The 19768-nt window shown below is 48.1% G+C and overlaps 1 protein-coding gene across 3 annotated transcripts in view; it reads left to right on the forward strand.

The window, feature by feature from the left end:
• FKBP5 (FKBP prolyl isomerase 5) overlaps positions 1 to 19670 on the forward strand; it is a 21024-nt gene extending 1354 nt beyond the window's left edge. The window contains exons 2-13 of one of the 3 annotated variants that reach the window (XM_014258162.2): positions 5289 to 5365; positions 7092 to 7267; positions 7801 to 7918; positions 8784 to 8928; positions 9163 to 9305; positions 10288 to 10402; positions 13538 to 13694; positions 14135 to 14225; positions 14989 to 15072; positions 15520 to 15705; positions 17069 to 17308; positions 18553 to 19670. In XM_014258162.2, coding sequence (XP_014113637.1) covers positions 7248 to 7267; positions 7801 to 7918; positions 8784 to 8928; positions 9163 to 9305; positions 10288 to 10402; positions 13538 to 13694; positions 14135 to 14225; positions 14989 to 15072; positions 15520 to 15705; positions 17069 to 17308; positions 18553 to 18657 — 1404 coding nt within the window. In that variant the 5' untranslated portion in view covers positions 5289 to 5365; positions 7092 to 7247 and the 3' untranslated portion in view covers positions 18658 to 19670. Of the gene's footprint in view, positions 1 to 5288; positions 5366 to 7091; positions 7268 to 7333; positions 7627 to 7800; positions 7919 to 8783; positions 8929 to 9162; positions 9306 to 10287; positions 10403 to 13537; positions 13695 to 14134; positions 14226 to 14988; positions 15073 to 15519; positions 15706 to 17068; positions 17309 to 18552 lie in introns of those variants that run through there. The other 2 variants (XM_005529388.3, XM_014258163.2) reach the window with 2 other exon arrangements.
• Positions 19671 to 19768: the final 98 nt, after the last annotated feature.

Genomic DNA, 19768 nt, shown 5'->3' on the forward strand with positions numbered 1-19768 from the left:
TATCAGGCAGTCTGTAGCTAGCTTTTGTGGGCTGTCTTTCCAAAGGTGCTGTGGGTTTGATTTGGGTGGCAGTGTTGCAAGTCAGAGATACTTGGGTTGTGTTTCCAGCCTGATACTCTGGAAATGGGACAACATTTCTGAGGAGGGGACAGAAACATCCCTGACAGGGAGGGAACAACATCCACAACCTCCAGGGGGTTAACCGGGAGCGTGGGGCTAAGCAGGAATCCAGATGGTGCAGGAGTTTTGCAGCACAGGGGTGGAATGGAGGGGTCCTGGGTGGGCTGCTGGTCCTTGGAGGGGTGCTGGTGCTCATCCCCAGCGTGGTGGGTGATGGCAGCAGCATGAGGAGTGCAGGAGGAAAAGGTGTGATGGAGCCAGGGGTGCTGGTGGAGGAAGGAGTGGCCAAGGACTTTTCTGAGGGCTCGGGTGATGGAAGTGGGGTTTGTGCTGGGGAAAATGTGTGGTGGTGTGGAAAAAACCCCAGCAGATTGCTGGGGAGTCAGTGAAGTTTTCTCCTCTGCTGAAATGCACTAGGAGGGATGACAGCACACAGCCTCGCTGGTGGCTCTGGGGGATGGAGGGGTCCAGTGTGGAAGGTTGACAGCACACAGACTGCTTATGGTGCCCATCCTGCCCACAACAGAGCTGGGATAATTGCTCATGCAATTATCTTTTCTTGTTTGCTTGGCTGGTTTTGGTTTTTTTTCAATAAATGCAAATAACTTCATCTTCCCAAGGCTGTGTTTGCCAGCACACACTTCAGTCATGTTGAGATCCTTTCCTGGCACTGTTAGAGCACCTTCCTGCTGGGATGAGCCAAAAAAAAAAAGGACAATTCCTGAGTAAAAAGCAAACTGCATCCCTCAGGAACATCACTGCTGTGTAGTTTTAATTAATTACCTGCTTGCAGAAGGAGAAAGTTTGCTGGAAAGTTTGAGATGCTTGGCACCAAGACCTCCTCTGGCTGGCTACAGCTCCCTGACTGGCTCAAGGGGAAAATATTTTGTAAACGGTTTGAAAAATAGTTTGTCCTCAGTTATTTGTCCTTTTATACTATTTTATATCCATTTTATTTTATAGACACCTGCGGTTACATGAATTTATATAAAGTTGTTGCAGCCCCTTGAGGGAGCTGTGAAGCTCCTACTGATCTTGTGCACATAACAGGGAAATAGATATTACTTAGCAAGGATTTTTTTTTATTATTATTTTAATGCTCTGTGCTTGTGGGTGTAAAGAAGTGGCCACGAGTGCTCTAATGTACAAGTTGTTCATGTAACTTGTTTGTCATGGGGCTGACAGGCTTTTTCCATAACTAGTAATTGTGTTTAGGAAGGATTTCTGATTTTGCAAGCGAGTGTGCTGGAAAATTAGGAAAATAATAGTAAAATAACTGTCAGAAGTGAAGAGTTGAGGACGGACTGCAGTTAAATCATCTTCTACCTGCAGTGTCCCATTTTTGTAAAAAGCAATATTGCTCTTAGATGGAAAAATATTCTCATTTCAAGTGCTTTTTGATTTACATTAAATTTAACCACTTAATAAAACGAGCCCTGGGAGGCACTGCCTGGCAAAGAACATCATTCCTGGGATGTGACACCATCCCAAAAAAGGAGCCCAGGTGGGAGCAGGTGGGAGCAGCCTCCCTCCCCACCCCAGGTGATGCACACAGCGTGTCCCTGTGCACGTGTGTCAGTGCTGGCAGGGGCTGGGTGACCTGCTGGTGGTGCAGCATTGCCCCCAGAGCCGTGGTGTCCTCTGCCCCTCCTGCTTCTCACAGTGTCCCCAGCCATGGCAGTGCCACCCCAGTCCCCTCCTGCAGTTTGTCCTCTTGTGGTGCTTCTCCAAGAAATCCTCATTTGGCACCAGAGCAGGCTGGTGTTTCACTGGGAATTGCCATTTGCCCAAAATAATTTGGCATTTATAGGTCCCTGGTGCAGATGGTCTTGGGTGCTGAGTTATTTCTGGGTGCCAGAGCTGCTGGCGCCAGTGCCGGATGCTGAGGCAGGGATTCCCCCCTTGGGATTCAGCTCTGGGATGCTCCAGGTGCTGCTGAGCCCTCGTGTGTGGGGATAAATCATTAAACACAGAATTCCCACTGCCAGGGGTCACCTGGCTGCAAGCTGCTTGGAGAAAACCCCAGATCTGTTGCGAGCATTGAGATGCTTTTAGAAACTAAAAGAAAAAAGAAATTAAAAAAAATTTCCAAGTTTAATTGCCACATTTATTCCAGAGAAAAGGCTAAATTAAAACAGAATTGGCAAACAAGGGGTTTCTTGTTTATTCCCATTTTGTATTTATTTTAGTCCCCGCCAAGCTGTCACTTGAAATTCAATTTGCTCGGTATTGCTGTTGCTTCTGCCAGGAGGCTGCTCCGAGTCGCCTGTGGAGGGCTTGGACTTCACTTGTGTGCTGTAGGGGAGGGAAACTTCACATTTAACAGCCAGAGGTGGAATATTTAATTCCAAAAAGCCTGGCTGGTCTGTTGTCCCTGGTTGTTTTGACCAGGGGAGAAGACACGACTGAAAGGAGCCTGCTCATTTTTGGTGGCAGAAAACCCAGCAAGAGGGTGCCAAAGAGTGGGTAGTGGCATGTCAAGTACTTTCTCACATTTTACAGATGGTTTATATAACCTGCTTGGCCATATTAATATATTTTTCCCATCCAGTTACATAATCCCAATTTATGAAAGCTTTAGGAAGTTGATTCCCCACTGTTACATGTCTATGTTACAGCCTCTGAGCTTGTTAGGATGCTTGGCCTCCCTGCCAGGCATCTCCCAAGAAGGTCAGGCTGGTGTGGAACAGCTGTTTATACACTCATTATTGCTATAATTTCTATAATTTATATTTCTTTAATTATTTTGTTTTAGCCATCATCAAAAGCTGTGTCAGCCTCTCGGAGGCAGGGTGGGTGCAGGCTGGTGCCTCTCCCAGCTGATGCAGAGCAAAGGCTTTGGGCATTTGTGCTTTTCCCAGTATTTTGAGGATCTGTTGCTTGTGGCAGAGACTTGCTGTGATTTTTGTGGTGGAAGCAGCTGAAATCCTTGCTGGGGTCAGGGATGGCTTTGAGGGCAGGTAGGAAAGGAGCTGCAGAGGCATCCATGTGTAAAATCCTCGGCCTCATCCTGCCCCTGTCACCTTCTCCCCTGGGGACAGCAGCTCCCCACAAATGGCTGTGGATTTTGCTTTCCCCAGTATAATTTGTCCTTCAAAATAAAGGAGGGAAAAAATAAAATGCTGCTTTTTTCCTTAATTCCCTTTCACATGAAAGTGGAGGGCGTTGTGTGTCATACCCACTCTGGAGGAGATGGACCACAGGCTGCTCACAAGAGAGTTCACAGGAGCTTTATCCATCTGATTTTTTTTTTTTTTCATTTTGAAGCAGCCTGGGAAAACCACCAAACAAGCATTTCCTTGCTAGAAAACCAGCAGAAGAGCCAGATTGTTTTTAATAGGTTTATATTGTAAACTGGGGGGATAAAGCCACTCCTCTCTGAAAGTCATTTGTGTGTTGCTGGCACAAGCCTGTTCACCTCACTCCAGGAGATGCAGAGAGACTGAACCCATCTCGCTTTTGCCTGAGATATTTATTCTGGCAGGGTTAGTGACCCATCCTGCTCACTTGTTCCTCTCACTGCAGCTGAGGAACAGCCTCTTATTCCACATACTTGGAAAAAAAAAAATTACTTATGACTTGAACCTTAAATAAAACCATTTCAGAAGCTTAAAAATATTAGCTAGAATTAGCAGAATGATGAAGCCACTGTGATGGGAACGTCCACTGCTGTATTTAAATGTATTTACTGCACGCAGTAGCTTTCTTTTTCACTTTGTTATCCTCTTAATTGTTTTAAAACCTTCCTGTGTTGGTGCTTTTCTGGTAAAAGGCAGATCCTCCAAGGTCTTTGGGAGGTGACTGGGGACTGCATCCCCCTCTGAAGTGTCCCCACAGTGTGGGTGGCACTTTTTGGTACCAGGGTCTCCGTGGCGTTCACCCTGGAGCAGGGACTGGCCATGGGTAAAGGAGACCAAAGGATTGTCCTTCCCTGGTGAATCAGGGCTCACCCTGGGTGCCATGGGGGCTTCTCAGGGTGCTGAGCAATTCAAGCAGCTCTGTTTGCATTTTGGTTTTTCGTTTGCATAGAAGTTGCCATGCCCGGCCTGCTGGGGTGTTGGCTGCTTGCATAGCGTACATGCTAAGAAGTAAATTGATCCATGGGAGTTCTTAGATGGTGAACAATAGTTTCAATTTCATGGCTTCCCTGTTTATTTTGAAGGAGGGGGAGAAAGTCAAGTGGCCAGGATTAAAAAAAAAAAAAAAAAAAGAAAAGAAAAAAAGAAAATATATTAATTAACTGTGATGTGTGAGTATGAGAAATGGCACTCAATGTCTGGGTATGTCCTTATGTGTTGGGATGGAGCTGAGGGTTATATGAAGATGCTTGTCCATCTTATTAAGGTCATATTTTGTTAGAAATCACAATTTTAAGTTATTACCATCACCTTCCTTGGTCTCTGTTCAGCAGACTGGCCCTGAGGTGTCTTAAAACACCCTCATCCAGGAGAAATCACTGCTCTGGTCTTTCTGGTCTTCCCCCTCTTGCTGCACAGGCACAGCTTGCTCAGCAAGAAGGGATTTTATTAGGAAGAAGTGGTTGTAGTGATGGAAGGGGAAGCAATCCACTGTGGGACAGTGGAGAGAGCCACTAATTGGGTTATCCTTCATTATCAGTCTGTGCAGGGATGCATGTGCAGCCTTGTGCTGCTGTCCAGCTTGAGGGGCTGGGATATGGGGTGGTGATCACCAGGATCCAGGGCCCCACATCCCCCAGCTGTGCTTTCAGATTTGTTGTTTTTAAGCTTGACCTTTGCGTTTTCAAGAAACTCCCTCCTGTGTTGCAATCCAAAGCTTTTAGGGCTGCTGTGGTGCCGTGGAAGCAAAAGTGCTTTGTGCTAAGTGGGTCTTAAAAAACAAACCCCAGAGCAGCCAGCTCTTATTTTTTTTCATCCTGTTAATTTTCATCCCAGTGAAACAATTGGACAGGATATAGCTTTGATTTATTTTTTTTAAAGCTGATGGTAAGATGCTATTTTGTGGAAACAGGAAGTCAAAACAGATTTTGGCCATAGTCTTCATCACCCCTCTCTGATCATGGTGGAGCATGATCTGTGGCTCAAAACTGCTCTGTTCTTCTTTCTTCTGAAATCCTGTTTTAGAATAAAGCACATGTGTTTTTTTCGTCTTTTATTTTTTTTTCTTTTTGTCCCCTCTCCTCTTACCAGGTATTTCCCTGCAGTGTCTCTGGGCCTGGACTCTCCCTGCACCTTCAAACCTTCTCCAAGGATTGCATGGTGGCAAGGTGAGACCCCTCAAAACCCTTCCCAGTCTCACTCTTCCCCGTCCCTTTCCCCTCCTGCGAGCCTCTGGGAGGGATCTGCAACATGAAGTTTCCATTTGGAGCTGGCAAATTCTCGGTATGCTAATTTCTAGGAAATGTGGCTGGGGATCGTGTGGTTGGTGAAACCCTAGCATGTGTGATACCTGTCTGTCCTCAGCCCAGGGTCATACATCTGCATCCCATTGTGAATTTTCACCGATTTCTCAGTGTTGGGAGGCAGCAATGCCTGTGGTGGAGAGGGAATTGTAAAATTCAAAGGCTTGTTTTTATTTATTTCTGTGCTTCTCTGACCCATCCGTGTTTATATCCCAGGGAAATGGAGCAGTGTGGATGTTCAGAGGAGGGAGGATGGTTTATCCTGGCTTCATTTATAGCCTTAAAACATTAATCTTGTGGGTAGTAGCAGCAACAGGAAAGCAGGATCTGCTTGGGGTGTCAGAAACACCCAGGGGCTTTCGCACAGAGTAATTAATTAATGCCCTCCCTGTATCCAGAGTATGCAAACATAAAGATTCAGGCTCTGACACCAGCAGCAAGCTTGCTGTGCTCAGTGACATAACTGCCTGCTCACTATTTAAACCTTGGGGAATAGCAGATATAATTTTTTTTTGCCCTACAACTGTTTGTTTCAAATTAATTGGGATTTTGGCCTCTGGCCAGCCTCTTCCTGTCTCTCCAAATGGGACATAAGTGGGAGCAGTGCACTCTTTTCTCTAACCTAGTTGGAGCTGTTTTTGCTGGACAGAGAAGCCATGAGCTCTTTCATAACGTGGGCCACATCTTAATAGCCGGGTCTTGTGGGCTCCATCCCTCCCACTGCTGCTGACGCAGAGCGTCTCCCCTCCCGCCCGCCTTGGCCAGCTTCCCTGGATGACTCCTCTAATTGCTTACGTAGAAAAATAATGAGAAGGATGCGTAGGGTGTATTTTTAGATGTCTCTTGGTGGGATTTAGCAACTGGCAAGCCGGAGCCAGTACCTCCCTGTCCGTCTCCTGCATCCAGAGGTGGCTGCTTGGTGGACTTGGGGAGGTTCTGTCCAGGAGCTGGTGATTCTTGGGCAAGCTTCTCTGCTTTTTTTGGGCTTCTTCTGGTCCTTATGGGTGGGATATGGATGATGTCTGCCTGGTGCTGAGGAGGGTCTGTGCTGGGAATCCCTGAGCTGGTGCACGGTGCTGATGCCATGCCTGTGCTGGGCACCACCACCTCCTCACTTCTCTCCAACAGGAAGGCCGTGGTGGCTTCCCACCCAAATCATTGAATCACGGAATGGTTTGCATTGGAAGGAAACCTTAAAGGCCATCTAATCCAGCCCCTCCACCATAAGCAGGGTCACCTTCCACTAGATGAGGTTGCTGAGGGCTCTGTCCAAACTCACCCAAATGTTCCCAGGAATGGGGTGTCCATCACCCTTTAGGGTAACCAGTGCTTCACTACCGACATCATCAAACATTTCTTCCAAATCCATGGCACATATTCCAATAAATACCTGTGAGATAATGGGTCTCACCACATGTTGCTTTGCTTTGTAAATGCTTTTTTTTTTCAAGATGTTCCCATCTGAAACCCCAGCAGCGCAGAGGAAAGGGAGCAGACACAGAATGCCATTAAATATCACCCCAAAGACTGTGATAATTGAGCCTTGCAACAAGTAGTTCCCTTATTTTTCTCTCTGCTTCTTCCATTTCAGGGCTCTTTGTGTCTCGGTGGCTTCCTGTGCTGGGGGGGCCGGGCTCCAGTCCTTCCCTTTCCACCCGGGTGTGAGGAAAGCAATTCTTCTTGCAGAGCGACTTATCTGTCCTTGGAGCTGAAAACATCCTTTCTTTGCTCTTTCTGAATCCCCTAAATGAATGATTTCTCCTGCTGGTTAGCATCAGCTTCCACGCTGAAGACTGTGGGAAAGTTTCACAATTAGAGTGGCTTTAATAGATCTGGTTTATGTCTTAAAAAACCCATCGCTTTCTAATTCTCCATTACATGTTTCCTTGATGATGTGTCGCCCAGCAGTGCAGCTACCAAAATAGCCCCATGGTCTGAAGGAAATCATCAGGAAATATGTTTTTGAAACTGTAGGCAATTCTTTTTTTCACCAAGAACCATTGGAAAAAGTCTGTGTTCAATGGAAAACGTGGCTTTTCTGGCACCTTGGCGGCTTATGTGGTGACATTTGGGAGCACAGTGCTCCAGTTTGTCCAGAAACCCCCTCAGTTCCTTAGATTCTTGCTGTGAGTTTTCTCTTTATCCACCCAAATAGCTGGCATTCTTTTGGTGTTGGGTTTGCTTCAATTTTTGGGGAAAATTTTTGCTTGTGCATTGTCATGCAGGAAAGACACCCTTTCCTCTTCCAGCACCTCCTGTGGTCCTGCCAGGCTGAGGGAGTGTGTGCTGTGTCCCCCCAGGTCTAAGGAGACCATGACCACTGATGAGGCCACCAAGAGCGAAGGGGAGGTGCAGACAGCAGCTCTGGCTGAGCGTGGGGAAGACATCACACCGTCCAAGGACCGAGGGGTTCTGAAGGTAAGGGGGATCTGCTGAGAGTGTCCCACCTTCCTGTGCTTTGGGGTGCATGGTCACCTCGCTGGGCTGCATCCCCAGCCCTCAGGGTCACAGTTCCAGGGCTGTAGGATTGAGTTCTTTCATTTCAAAGGCAAAGGGGATGAGCATTGCTTGAGTAAAAGAGGATGGAGTGGTGCTTGAGGCTGATGGGACCAGGCTGCTCCCTGAATTTCACTGCTATTGTGTTCCCAATCAGATTATTAGCTGTAAATCCACAAAGCATTTCTGTGTGTGACTCACAGACATTAGAAAGAACACATTACTGAGGTCATCCAGTCTGCTCCACAGCCCTTTTTTCATATTCAGGGCGATTTCTGGATAGTTCTGCTCCTCAGCACTTACACTTCTCCACTTGAATAGGACCTTTCCTACAAGAATAGCATCCTCCCCTGCTCCATCCTCAGCTCGAGAACTGCTTGTTCCCGGCTGCAGTGTTCAGAAAAAAGTGTTGACAAGGAGTGAGTAGTGAACTGACACACCCCTGTGAGTAAAATGTGTACGGACAGAGAGCGAGTGGAGCTGCATTCACTGCAGGTTTGGAACCAGGGTGTTTATCTACCCAGTATGGACTGCTCTCTGCCCCCAGCCCTGTCCAGCTCTATTGCTGTGGTTCCAGTTTGAGATTTGTTTTTAGGAGCTGATAAAGAGCAAATTTAGGGGCAAACTGAATAGTTCCCCCCTGAGCTTTCCTGTTATTTAGGGCAGCACTGGGGTGTACGTGCATGTATATATGTATATATTTTTATGTAAATGCACATGTGTGTATCTCTCTCCCCCTCCATATGCATCCTTTGGCCCCAGCTCATGGCTGCTTTCTCTCTCTCAGATAATTAAGAGGCCTGGGAGTGAGGATGAGTTTCCCATGATCGGAGACAAGGTTTATGTGCACTACAAGGGAAAACTGGCCAACGGGAAAAAATTTGACTCCAGCCGCGATCGGAATGAGCCTTTCATCTTCAGCTTGGGCAAGGGTGAGCTGGTCCAGGGGTGTCCTTCCATGGGATGGTGGAGGGTGGGATCACCCTGGGGCAGGAGGATCAGCTGACCCTGTTGCTGCACAACTGTGTCAGCCCTGCCTTTCGTGACTTGTGAATGTCGGGGTTTTTTTGGGTGCCCAAAAAAAGGTGCACCTTGCCGCACCCAGGCTGTGTTTTTTCCCAGGATGCTGGTTTCTCCCTCCTGCCTGACATCTGCCTTTCTTCTAGGTCAGGTAATCAAGGCATGGGACATTGGGGTAGCCACCATGAAGAAGGGAGAGATCTGCTACTTGCTCTGCAAACCCGAGTACGCGTACGGCTCTGCTGGGAGTGCCCCCAAAATCCCCTCCAATGCCACCCTCTTTTTTGAGGCAAGTAATGCTGGTGAGCTGGTGTGTGGATGAGCAAGCTCACTCCCTTTCTGCCTTGCCAGCCAGCTCAGAAATAAAAATTTTTAAATTAATAATAATAATAATAGTAATAATAGTAATAATAGTAATAATAATAATAGTAATAGTAATAATAATAATAATAATAATAATGATAATTAAAAAAAAAAAAAAAAAAAACCCAAAGCCCAAACAACAACAATTAAAAAAAACCAAAACCTCACAACAACAACAAAAAAAACAACCAAAACCCAGCTTGGATTCCTGAAACGTGTCCCTCTGCTCCAGGAAGCGCTGCCAGGGCTTTCTCAGAAATGAGTGTCTGAGCTGGAAGGCTGGGACTGAAACTCCAGCTTAGCAGAGTCCTGGTGCCGGGGCGGGGAGTGGGCAGATTCCTGGTTTCAACACGCTCATGGGAAGGAGAAAGCAGCTGGGAAATGCCTCCAGGTGCTAAAAATCCATTAGTGCTGAGGGGTGGTAGGAAAATTAAGCTTTTGGCACAGAGGGCTCCCTGGGCAGGGCTTGTTGGGACACAGCAGGAGGAGGGAGTCTGTCCTAAATTAAGGCTCAGGTCTTCCAAGTGGAGTGTGGACTAAGCTGAGGCTCAAAGCTGCTCCCATCAGAGGATGAAGAGGAAGCTTCTGCCCACACTGGGAGACTTGCACAGCATCTTCCAGCAGCAGCTGTGTTGTACCTTAACAGGTTCAATAAACTTATTTTTGCTGTTACTTTGTGTTATGCTTCAGGTACTGGATGTGTCCCAGTTTCTAATTAATCGCGTGTATTATGCTGTGGTTTGGATCTGGGTTTTTTGGGCAACTTCTGCTCATCAGCTGAACGGAGAATTAGCTGGCTTGGTTCTCCAGCCAGGGGATGAACTGCTGCTTTGTGGCTCTTCTGTTGTTTTTCTCTTCTCCTTTCCCCCTCCCTATGCTCTGCCCACTTTTTCTTTATTATTTTTTAGGTCGAGCTGCTTGACTTCAAAGGTGAGGACTTGTTTGAGGATGGAGGAATAATCCGGAGGATCAAGAGGAAGGGAGAAGGTTACTCCAACCCCAATGAAGGTGCTACCGTGGAGAGTGAGTGCTGTATCCGCTGTGGGATAACTGGAGGGATCAGCCTGTCCTGAGCTGATCCCTGGCGAGAAGCTGCTGGGAGTGCACAGGCTGAAGGTGGCCATGCATCCTGGTGGGATGCAGTTACATCCATCCAGAGGCTAGATGGGATGGAGAGCGGCTGGGGATGCTCCTCTGAGCTCTCCTTGGCTGGCCCCTGTGGTGGCCCTGCCAGAGCTGCAGGGCTGGGTGGAAAAGCAGCAGCTCAGGAAAACTTCTGAGCTGCTCAGGCAGCGGCTGAGGGGAGGATGGAAGCAGCAAACCCCCGTGGGGTTTCAGGGCTCTGTCATCCCCCCTGACCCTTCTGCATCCCAGTGCAGTGTCCAGGGTGCTCTGGGATGTGCCATCTGCCAAAGTCCCTGGCTCTGTCTTGCCTCCAAAACATCAGTTGCCAGCCCTTTCTCCCTCGACACTTGCTAAGGATTTTGGACACTCAGCAGTTTCTTTGGCCTCATTCCAATGTTGATGGTATTTTTGGGAGGTCTTATCACATCTCTCACAGAATGGGGCTTTTTCCTTCCCTTATGGGCACAGGACTGTTGATGGTGAGGGGAAGGAAATTATTACAAGGGGTTTGCTGAGGCTGGGGTGGTATCAGCTGACACGGGAGGATGAGGAGCTCACATCCCATTGGGCTCTCCTTCTTCTGGTCCCATTTCTGGAGCAGACATTTCATGGGGCTGGGCAGGGGAAGGCAGACTGGGATTTGGGGGTTTTTTCTTCCCAGGAACTGCTCAGACACACACACAAAGCTTGCTCCATATGGGAGGTATTTACTTTCTTTTCTTAATTCCAGAGGTCCTGTACACAAAGATTCTAAAGTCCCTTTAGTGACTGAGAAATTGAATCTGAGCTGTGAGACCTTATAAAGCTCACGGCTTTAAGTGGCTGGTTCTTCTAATGAGACTCTCTTTTAGGAAAAAATGAGATTTTGTCTCAGATTCTACTGTCTGAGTGGTGGTCGCTGTGCTGGGGGTGGCACAGCAGCTGTGGGGACACAGAGTCCACCCTGCGGCAGGGCTGTGATGGTTTACCTCAGCTGTGTATTTTGGGAGGTGCTGGAATTAGGCTGAAAGAAACCATGCTTCCAGGAGCAAGTACCTCCGGGTTTTTATAGGCTTTAACTTTTACAGACCCTAAATCCCAGTTCTGGTCCTTAAAACCTGTGCTGCAGTTGAAATCTGGCATTCCAGCTTTTTTACATCCTTTCCCCCCCCCACCCCTCCTCCTTCTCCGTTTTTAATCTGAGTACAAATTGCTGTCAGCACATCAAGTTCGTGTGCCAGCCGCACTCAGTACACTCTGTTCTCAGCTCTTCAAAAACAAAATCGCTGCAGGCACTGAGAGAACAATAAGTCAGAGCTGCAACCGGAGTGATGTTCCTTTAGTGACTTTTTTTTCTCTGTAATCCAAGAGCGGCTGAACCAGCTGACCCACTCCTGGAAACCTGAGCAGAGATTTTCTCCCCTGTGCTTGGTGTATTTTCTGTGCAATTAAAACAGAGCAGAACTATCCTTGGAAGGAAAGATCACAACATCCCCTTGTGCATCCTGTTTTAAAGTGAATCTTCCCATTAACACCACATCCCACAGGGGATGTGGGACCTGGGGGAGCTGTAGTGCTGCTTTTGGGATCAAGGATTATGGGTCTGTGCTTGCTACGAACGTGCAGGGAGATGCATGGTGCTGTGGGGTGGCTGGGTTACCTGTATTTTAGGCAGAATTTTCCACATTTTCTGTGCCTAAAAAAACCAGCCAGCTTGGTTTTGGGTAGTGCAAAAGCAGAGGTTGTCCCCAGAGGAGCTGGATTTGCTTTTTGTCCTCATCCCAAGCTGGGTGAGCTCCCAGCAACCTGACTGCTGTGGCCACTGTGCACCAGTGATGGATGCAGGAAGCTGGCAAGCACCTGAGCATCCTCTGCTTGAGTCCCAGCATGGCTTTGGTGGCAAGAGTGGGGTGACAAGGCAGAGCCTGATGTTCTGCACCTGCAGTGAGGAACACACCCCCCCCCCCCATCCTTTGGGTCTCTTATGGCAGCTGGACCTGCCCTTGGAATGAGGGCTGCCACATCTGCCTTGGTCCATGTCTCTCATCCTAAGGATTTTTGTAGGTCCCAGGGCAGGAGATGGACACAGATTTCCTTCAGCCCAGGCTGCAGCTCTCCTGTGCAGAGCCCAGACCCTCACAGCTGTTTCTGGTACCCAGCTTGTCCTGCCCCTCACCTGCCACCACAGCAGGATGCTCAGTGCCCTGCAGCATCTCAGGTTGCATTCTGTTCCCCTCAAGCTCATGTCTTTGCAAGCTGTAAAACCTTTAGGCACAGTTGTGAATTTCTCCTCTTGCAAAGCTTTTTTTTGTTGTTGTTGTTTGTTTTGGCTTTTTTTTTTTAACAGTATGTAGGAGTTCCTTGTGAAATTGCTTTTACTTAATGCTTGCCTGCATGTGTGTATGCCTTTTACCCTGCAAGCAGAATGCAAAGGCTGCAAAAGCGTCCCTAAAGCCTGGAATGTCTTCAGGTTTGAATAAATAAATAAAGAATAATCTTGCTGTGGAAAGGCAGCCAGGAGCGCCAGGTGGTGAATGTGCCAGGTACCCAGTGTCCACTCCGGCTGCGCTTCTGCCAGCGTCTGGGGCTGGAACAGCACGGCTCCTGGTTGAAGATTAAAAATAAGTTTATCTTGTACTTTGAGTTCTCAGAGTTGGGAGAACATGGCCTTGTTTTCGAGGCAGGAGTCAAGGCAGTATAGCACAGTATAGAAGATTTGTAATCACCGTGATAAACTCTGTGTGGCGCCATGCCAGGAGCAATATCCAGTTCCAGTAAGACTTGACTTGTGCACTTGAGTACAAGGGGAACATATTAGTCATGATGTTTATCTGTTGTTTGGTCCTGGATTAGACGAGATATGCCTGCCTTGCTTTTAAGCAATGTTCCCAAGCCTTCCCTTCTCCAGCTCTGGGTCTTCCCTCTTCCAGGGAAATCTTCTGAGTTTTGGCAAAGATGCTTTATAAAATGCTTTCTAAGACACTTTGGAGCCCACCTTTCTCCAAGGTTTGGGTGATTCTGGGTGCCATCCTGCCTCTCTTTCCCCCTCTGCAGTTCACCTGGAAGGATTCTGTGGCACCCGCAGGTTTGACTGCAAGGATGTGAAATTTGTCGTGGGTGAAGGGGAGGACCATGACATCCCCATCGGCATTGACAAGGCCCTGGAGAAGATGCAGAGGGGAGAGCACTGCATCCTCTACCTCAGCCCACGGTGAGAAGCATCTCCACAGGGGTGCTGGGTGGGTCTCAGCTGCCAGCACATGTGAAAGATGGTGATCCTGAAAATAGGATGCTCCAGGACAGTCTCAGAGAGCACCAGTTGCATGTAAACAGGAATACTGAGATGCTTTAAACAAAACAGGTGAAAGGGCTTTATCCAAGTCCAGTGTCTGAGATGAAAATGTCTCCCTAGAAATGACCAGGGCTGGAGAGAAACCTCTGTAAAAGAAGGCTGTGATGTAGCCAGAAGGGGTAATTCCCAAGATGTGCATTGTATATCCACAGGGACCTTTGCTCATGGAGAGTAACATCACCCTGTCCCCAAAACGTTAGAAAGCCATGGGTGGCAACCTGGGTCTGCATTTCTGGGCAAGCTCTGCTGAAAATGAGTTTTTTTTCCTCCTTCTCTGAGTGCCTCCTCCTGTCCTGCAGGTACGGCTTTGGCGAGGCTGGGAAGCCAAAATACGGCATCCAGGGGAATGCAGAGCTGGTGTACGAGGTGACCCTGAAGAGTTTTGAGAAGGTGAGGGCAGAGGAGCTCCAGTCCCTCCCCAGGTTACAGGAGGGTTACAGGAATGTCAGGGCCTGTGTAGCCTCCAGCCTTTGTCCCTGGTGTGGCTGCAGCCCAACCCCTGCTGAAGTGGACACGTCACCGAGGAGCTTCGAGTTCTTAATTTGTTCTTCTCTGTTAGTTTGTTTTATTCTTGTGGCTGAGGCCCAAGGCTGGGTGTCTTTATTTGTTCTTAACCTTGTCCTTTTGTACTTTCTTTTTATTGTAATATTATTTTTTCCTTTTTTTTCCCCTCTTCTTTTTTCCTTTTTTTTTTCTCATTTTTTCTCCCTTTTTCTCTTATTTTCTCCTCTTTCCTCTTCTTTTTCCTTTCTCTCATTTTTCTCCTTTTTCTGCTTTTTCTCTCCTTTTTTCTCTTATTTTTTTTCTTTTGCTTTTATTTTCTTCCCCTTTTTTTCTTATTTTTTCCCCATTTTTTTTCCCCTTGGGCTGCACAGATAAAAGCTGGTACATCCAGCCAGCCCTGTGGAGCTTGGCTGTGTCCATGAGAAGTCTGGGGGTGCAATGCAGGAGAAGTCCATGGGATTTGCACATCCCTAGATAGATCCCCTGCCTGTGGCATCACTCTGGCCAAAGCAGGGGCAGGACCTGTCCCCAGGCTCTGTGGTGCAGCCCTGGTGAGCCCTGAGTGTGACCATGCTGTCCCAGAGTTGTCCTGCTGGGGCAGGGGAGGCTGCTCTGCTCCCCTGGGAGTGCTCCAAGTGTTCATTTGCAGGCCAAGGAGTCGTGGGAGATGGACACCAAGGAGAAGCTGGAGCAGGCAGCTGTGGTCAAGGAGAAGGGCACAATGTACTTCAAGGTTTGTAAACTGGGGGGTGGCAGAGGCAGAGGAGGGGAGCTGGGACTGAATTTGGCAGCCATCAGTGTCAGGGAAGCCATGTGCCCCCGGATAGGGCTAGGGAAGGTGAGTCCTGTCCTCCCTCTGCCTTTTTCTCACTCCTTGATGCTCCCCAAGATATCTCATCCTTTCCCAGCATTGCCTGGGCTCTGTGTGCTCCCTGCAGAGCAGGACAGCAGACCAAACCCTTCCCAGGCCAGGGCTAATGCTGAGGGGTTTTGCATTCCCCTTCCCAGCTGGGGCTTCCCAGCTCCCCACTGTTCTGACTGAGCTTTTCCCAAACCTGCTGGTTCTGTAGGAGTTGGGATCCTCTTCCTTGCCTGTATTTATTGAACACCCCACATTACCCTTGTCACCAGCTCATGGGACATTCCAGGGGCAGACTGAACCTCTTTTTGCTCCTTTCAGGAAGGCAAGTACCTGCAGGCAGTGATTCAGTATGGGAAGATTGTATCCTGGCTGGAAATGGAGTATGGCTTGTCTGAAAAGGAGTCTAAAGCCTCTGACTCCTTCCTACTGGCTGCCTTCCTCAACCTGGCCATGTGCTACCTGAAGCTGCGAGAGTATGCCAAGGCTGTCGAGTGCTGTGACAAGGTAGAGCTGCACTGATGCTGTCCCTTCTGGCTCACCAGAAATTGATGCCTTTATGGGCTACCTAAAAACAGAGGCCAGAAATTAAGAGAATAAAAAGCAGTTATATTTATTGAAGGTCCTTCAGGTACGTTTAAGGCAGATGAAGCCCCCCCCCAGGGGCTACACCCAAGAAATGGATGATGGGTCAAGGGTTTTCACACTCTTTTATAGAAGCCCATTTGAATATTGGGGGTTAATCTTCCAATTCCAGCTTCAGGTAATAAAGTCATTTACCCCATGTTTGCTCACCACAACTCACTTTTGTTTCCATCTCTCGGGGCCTGAGACAGTGAGGTGTCCTTGATTCCCAGGCCTGGAGAGGAATTGTTTTGTCAAAATGGGAAAGCAGCAGCAAAAACTGTATATGGAGTTTAGAGTTATACACTAAAGAATTTCAAGATTACAAATATATGAAAAATATAAAAGCTAAAATCTTAAGGTATCAGCACGAGCCTGGGGGATGGAGCGTCCTCTTCCTCCTGCATGTTCTCATTGTGAGTTTGGTGGGGCTTTTTAAAATTTCTTGTCATATAAGAAGAAATTAAGAAGGGATGGTGGCATCCCTTCTGCACCTGGGGGTCCCTGTGGACACTGAGTGCTCAGAGACTGCAGCACTACAAGGGCTTTAGGGGTTCAAAATCCACTTGGGCATGCATTTACAGCAGCTTTTCTTCCAAAGCTAGATCTGTGTGAATGGATCTGTGTAGAATGACAACCTTGGGATGCTGTTTGGGTCTGCCCAGGCTGGGGCTGGGCAGTCAGTTCTGCTCTGGGTGTGACACAGGCAAGTCCACCAAGGGGTGGGATGGGGCTTTGCCACTCCCTAAAAGATCTTTGACCTTGTCTTTGTCAGGAAACTCTGGAAAAAGGAAAAGAAAATTCTTTTATAAAAGGCTTAGATTTAAGCATCTTGTATATGGGAAATACATGAGATATTTGTGTTAGTCTAAAAGATAAATCACTGAGGTGATTTATATGAGCCTGAGGTGTATATATAACTTTTACTAAAAGAAAACATCATTGCTAAAACAGGGAGACAAAAGGGCTTGGATTTAGTCTTTACACCTGATCTCTTGCCTGTGGGTTTTTGTCTCAAACTGATTGCTTAAAACAGGGTGTTTTAAGCAAGGAGAGATAATAAAACTGTATTAATGATCTCCAAACTGCTGATGGAGATGAGCCAATTTTTGTTGAGCAAGATGCAAGTGCTCTGGAGATTTGAAGCCACCTTGTCCTGATTTTCACAGATTTATTGAGGCTTCAGCTGTAGGGGATCTCTTGGGAGGGCTCTGAGATGTTAACAGAGACTTGTGTGTATTTCCAGGCTCTGGGATTGGACCAGGACAATGAAAAAGGCTTGTACAGGAGGGGTGAAGCCAGGTTATTGATGAACGAGTTTGAGCTGGCCAAATGTGACTTTCAAAAAGTGCTGGAAGTGAATCCACAGAACAAAGCAGCGAAATCCCAGATCTCTGTGTGCCAGAAGAAAACAAAGGAGCACAACGAGCGGGACCGGAGGATCTACGCCAACATGTTCACAAAGTTTGCAGAAAGGGATGCAAAGGTGAATGTTGCTCATTTTTGGCCATCCAGGGTTGCGCTGAAGGATGCTCGACAGGTTTGTGACAAGAAGAGATGGGTTAAACCAAATTCAATTATAGATCAGGTTGAGGATGGAGAGATAGAGCCTGCTGCAGTGGAACTTCTTGGTCTTTCTTATGCAGAGGCTGCCATCAGATGCTCAATCATCAATAAAAGCATTTGCAGTGTGAGCTGACAGGGGCTGATAACAGAGTCAGCATTGGTATTTAATTTTGCTGCTCCCAGCTAGTGATTGTTGATGAGCTCTGGTCACTGGTAAAATGAAGTATGATTCCATCTCTGGCAGGGATATTTTGAGATATGATAGTGTGGATTTCCTGAAGCTGGTAAGGCAATACTTGCCCCTCTGCTCAGGCAGAGAGATCACTGTCTCAGAACAGGCTTGCATCCAAAATTCCACTGAACAAAACCCGGTGTACTGTAATGAGAGAGGACACAGCTTTGCAGGCCATCTGCATGGGTCATTTTTAGTATAATCTCTTCTGAAGTGGTGTCTGGAGGTTGAGGCTGTGGATTAAGTGACTGGTACAGCCCCTGGGGAGCAGCATGCTGGGGCAACCAGCTCAGGCAAGGAGTGGGGCCAACGTGGCCAGCTGCAGGCACTGTGCTTGGCTTGTGTGGCCAGCTGTGATGGGCACAGTCACTGCTGGAGCAGCCATGAGGCTTCTCTGTGCCTGAGTGCTCCTCTCCTGCACCCTCTTGATGGGCTGCACCTGTGGCTCAGTCCTGTATCTCCAGTCTGACACTGCTGCCTTACCTCCTCATCCTTCTCTTCCCTGTCCATCCATCCATCATCCATCCATCATCCATCCATCATCCATCCATCCATCCATCCATCCATCCATCCATCATCCATCCATCCATCCATCCATCCATCCATCCATCCATCCATCCATCCATCCAGGCTCACTCTGTGTCCACACACTGCTTGTGGTGGGATGGGTCACACCATCCCCAGGGGTCCCACACCTTCCCCAAAAGCTGCCTGAGCTGTGAGCTTTATCCTTCACCAGCCACTGAGTCAAGGAAACTGAACCCTCCAGTGTGAGCGGCACTGCTCAGTGGGCACAGGGGAGTTGTGGGGGACAATTTTGCCTCTCCCTTTCCAGGCTGGGCTGCCTATGCCTATTCCCAGCACCCCTGTCATTTGTCTGCCCCTCCTCTCTCCCGTTTCCAGCTCAGTGTGTTTTATTTGTTGTTTGGCAGGAAGCAGCCGGCAAAACTGGTGTGGAAAAAACAGCGGAGAAGGCGGCTTGTGAAAAACGACCTAAAACTGATGCTGAAGGTGAAGAGGCTGAAGGACACGTATGATGGAGGAGGAGGGGATGGGAGAGCCTTGTGCCCTCGGCCCACACTGAAAAGGTTGCTGCCAAACCTTGGGACTTGCCAGTGTTTTCTTGTAAAGCTTGTTACAGTCTGTGTGATCGTGGAAGCAAAAAGCACCTCGCAAAGAAAAGTGACCCCATCCCACCGTCCTGGGTGCACTGGGGGCAGAGCAAGAGTGGCAGGACGCCATGGGACCACCGCACGTGGAACAAATAGCATTTAAACAGCAGGAAAAAGAAAAAAAAATATTATAATGATAAATTAAAACTCTTGGCTCCTTGGAGGTTTCCGTAGACAGCTTGTTCCAGCTCCCTAGGCTTTGTGTCCACTCTCAGCACAGCATCCTGTGAGAGGAGCTGGGATGTAGGACATGCTCCTTGTGCACTGCAGTGCTGCCTCTGGCTGTCCCAGGGATTGGCTTTGCCTCCTGTGGCCAAAGGGGTGGCAGGGCAGAGCCAGGATGAGAACCCACACGGCCTCTGCTGCAGCCCCTGCGTGCATCAGTCTTTAAAGCACTGTTTGGGGAGGGGAGGCCACACAGATTTTACATTCTGAAGGAGCTGGTTCGTGTGTCTTTAGAGAGCAAAAGCCTGTCCAGCTTTGCAGGTGCCCAACCCACAGCCTGCACCCCATCCCTTGGCTCCTGGCTTTAAAAGTTTTATTGCTTTTATTGGGATCTGTATGTGGGGAAAATAAAGGAGCAGGTTGACATGTGGTTCAGAAAGCAAGTGGCTGGGTCTGAGCTGGTGCCATGGGTTTGTCACTGAGCAGCTTTCCCATGGTGAGGGGGTCCCAGGTGCATCGTGTCCCTGCACTGGGGCTGCTGCTACCTCCTCAGCCATCAGTCCTCTCCATCCTCAAGGGACAGTGTCACTACCCCATGAGAACAGCTTTCCAGTTGTTATTTTTCCTGTCTATAATAATACCCTTTTTGGAGATTGAAAATAAACAACTGAAAGAAAAAGGGAAAAAAAATTAAAAAGTACTCTTTCTCTGGATCCTGCTCAGCAAATGACGTGGCTGTGGGGAGGATGGATGTGTACTCCTTGGGGGGAAGATGCCCCAGCAGTTGAGGAATTATTGGTGTCTCCAAGAG

Source organism: Pseudopodoces humilis, chromosome 26, assembly GCF_049639895.1.
Source record: "Pseudopodoces humilis isolate 2021_Gansu_Grassland_sample_001 chromosome 26, ASM4963989v1, whole genome shotgun sequence".
Lineage (NCBI taxonomy): Eukaryota > Metazoa > Chordata > Aves > Passeriformes > Paridae > Pseudopodoces > Pseudopodoces humilis.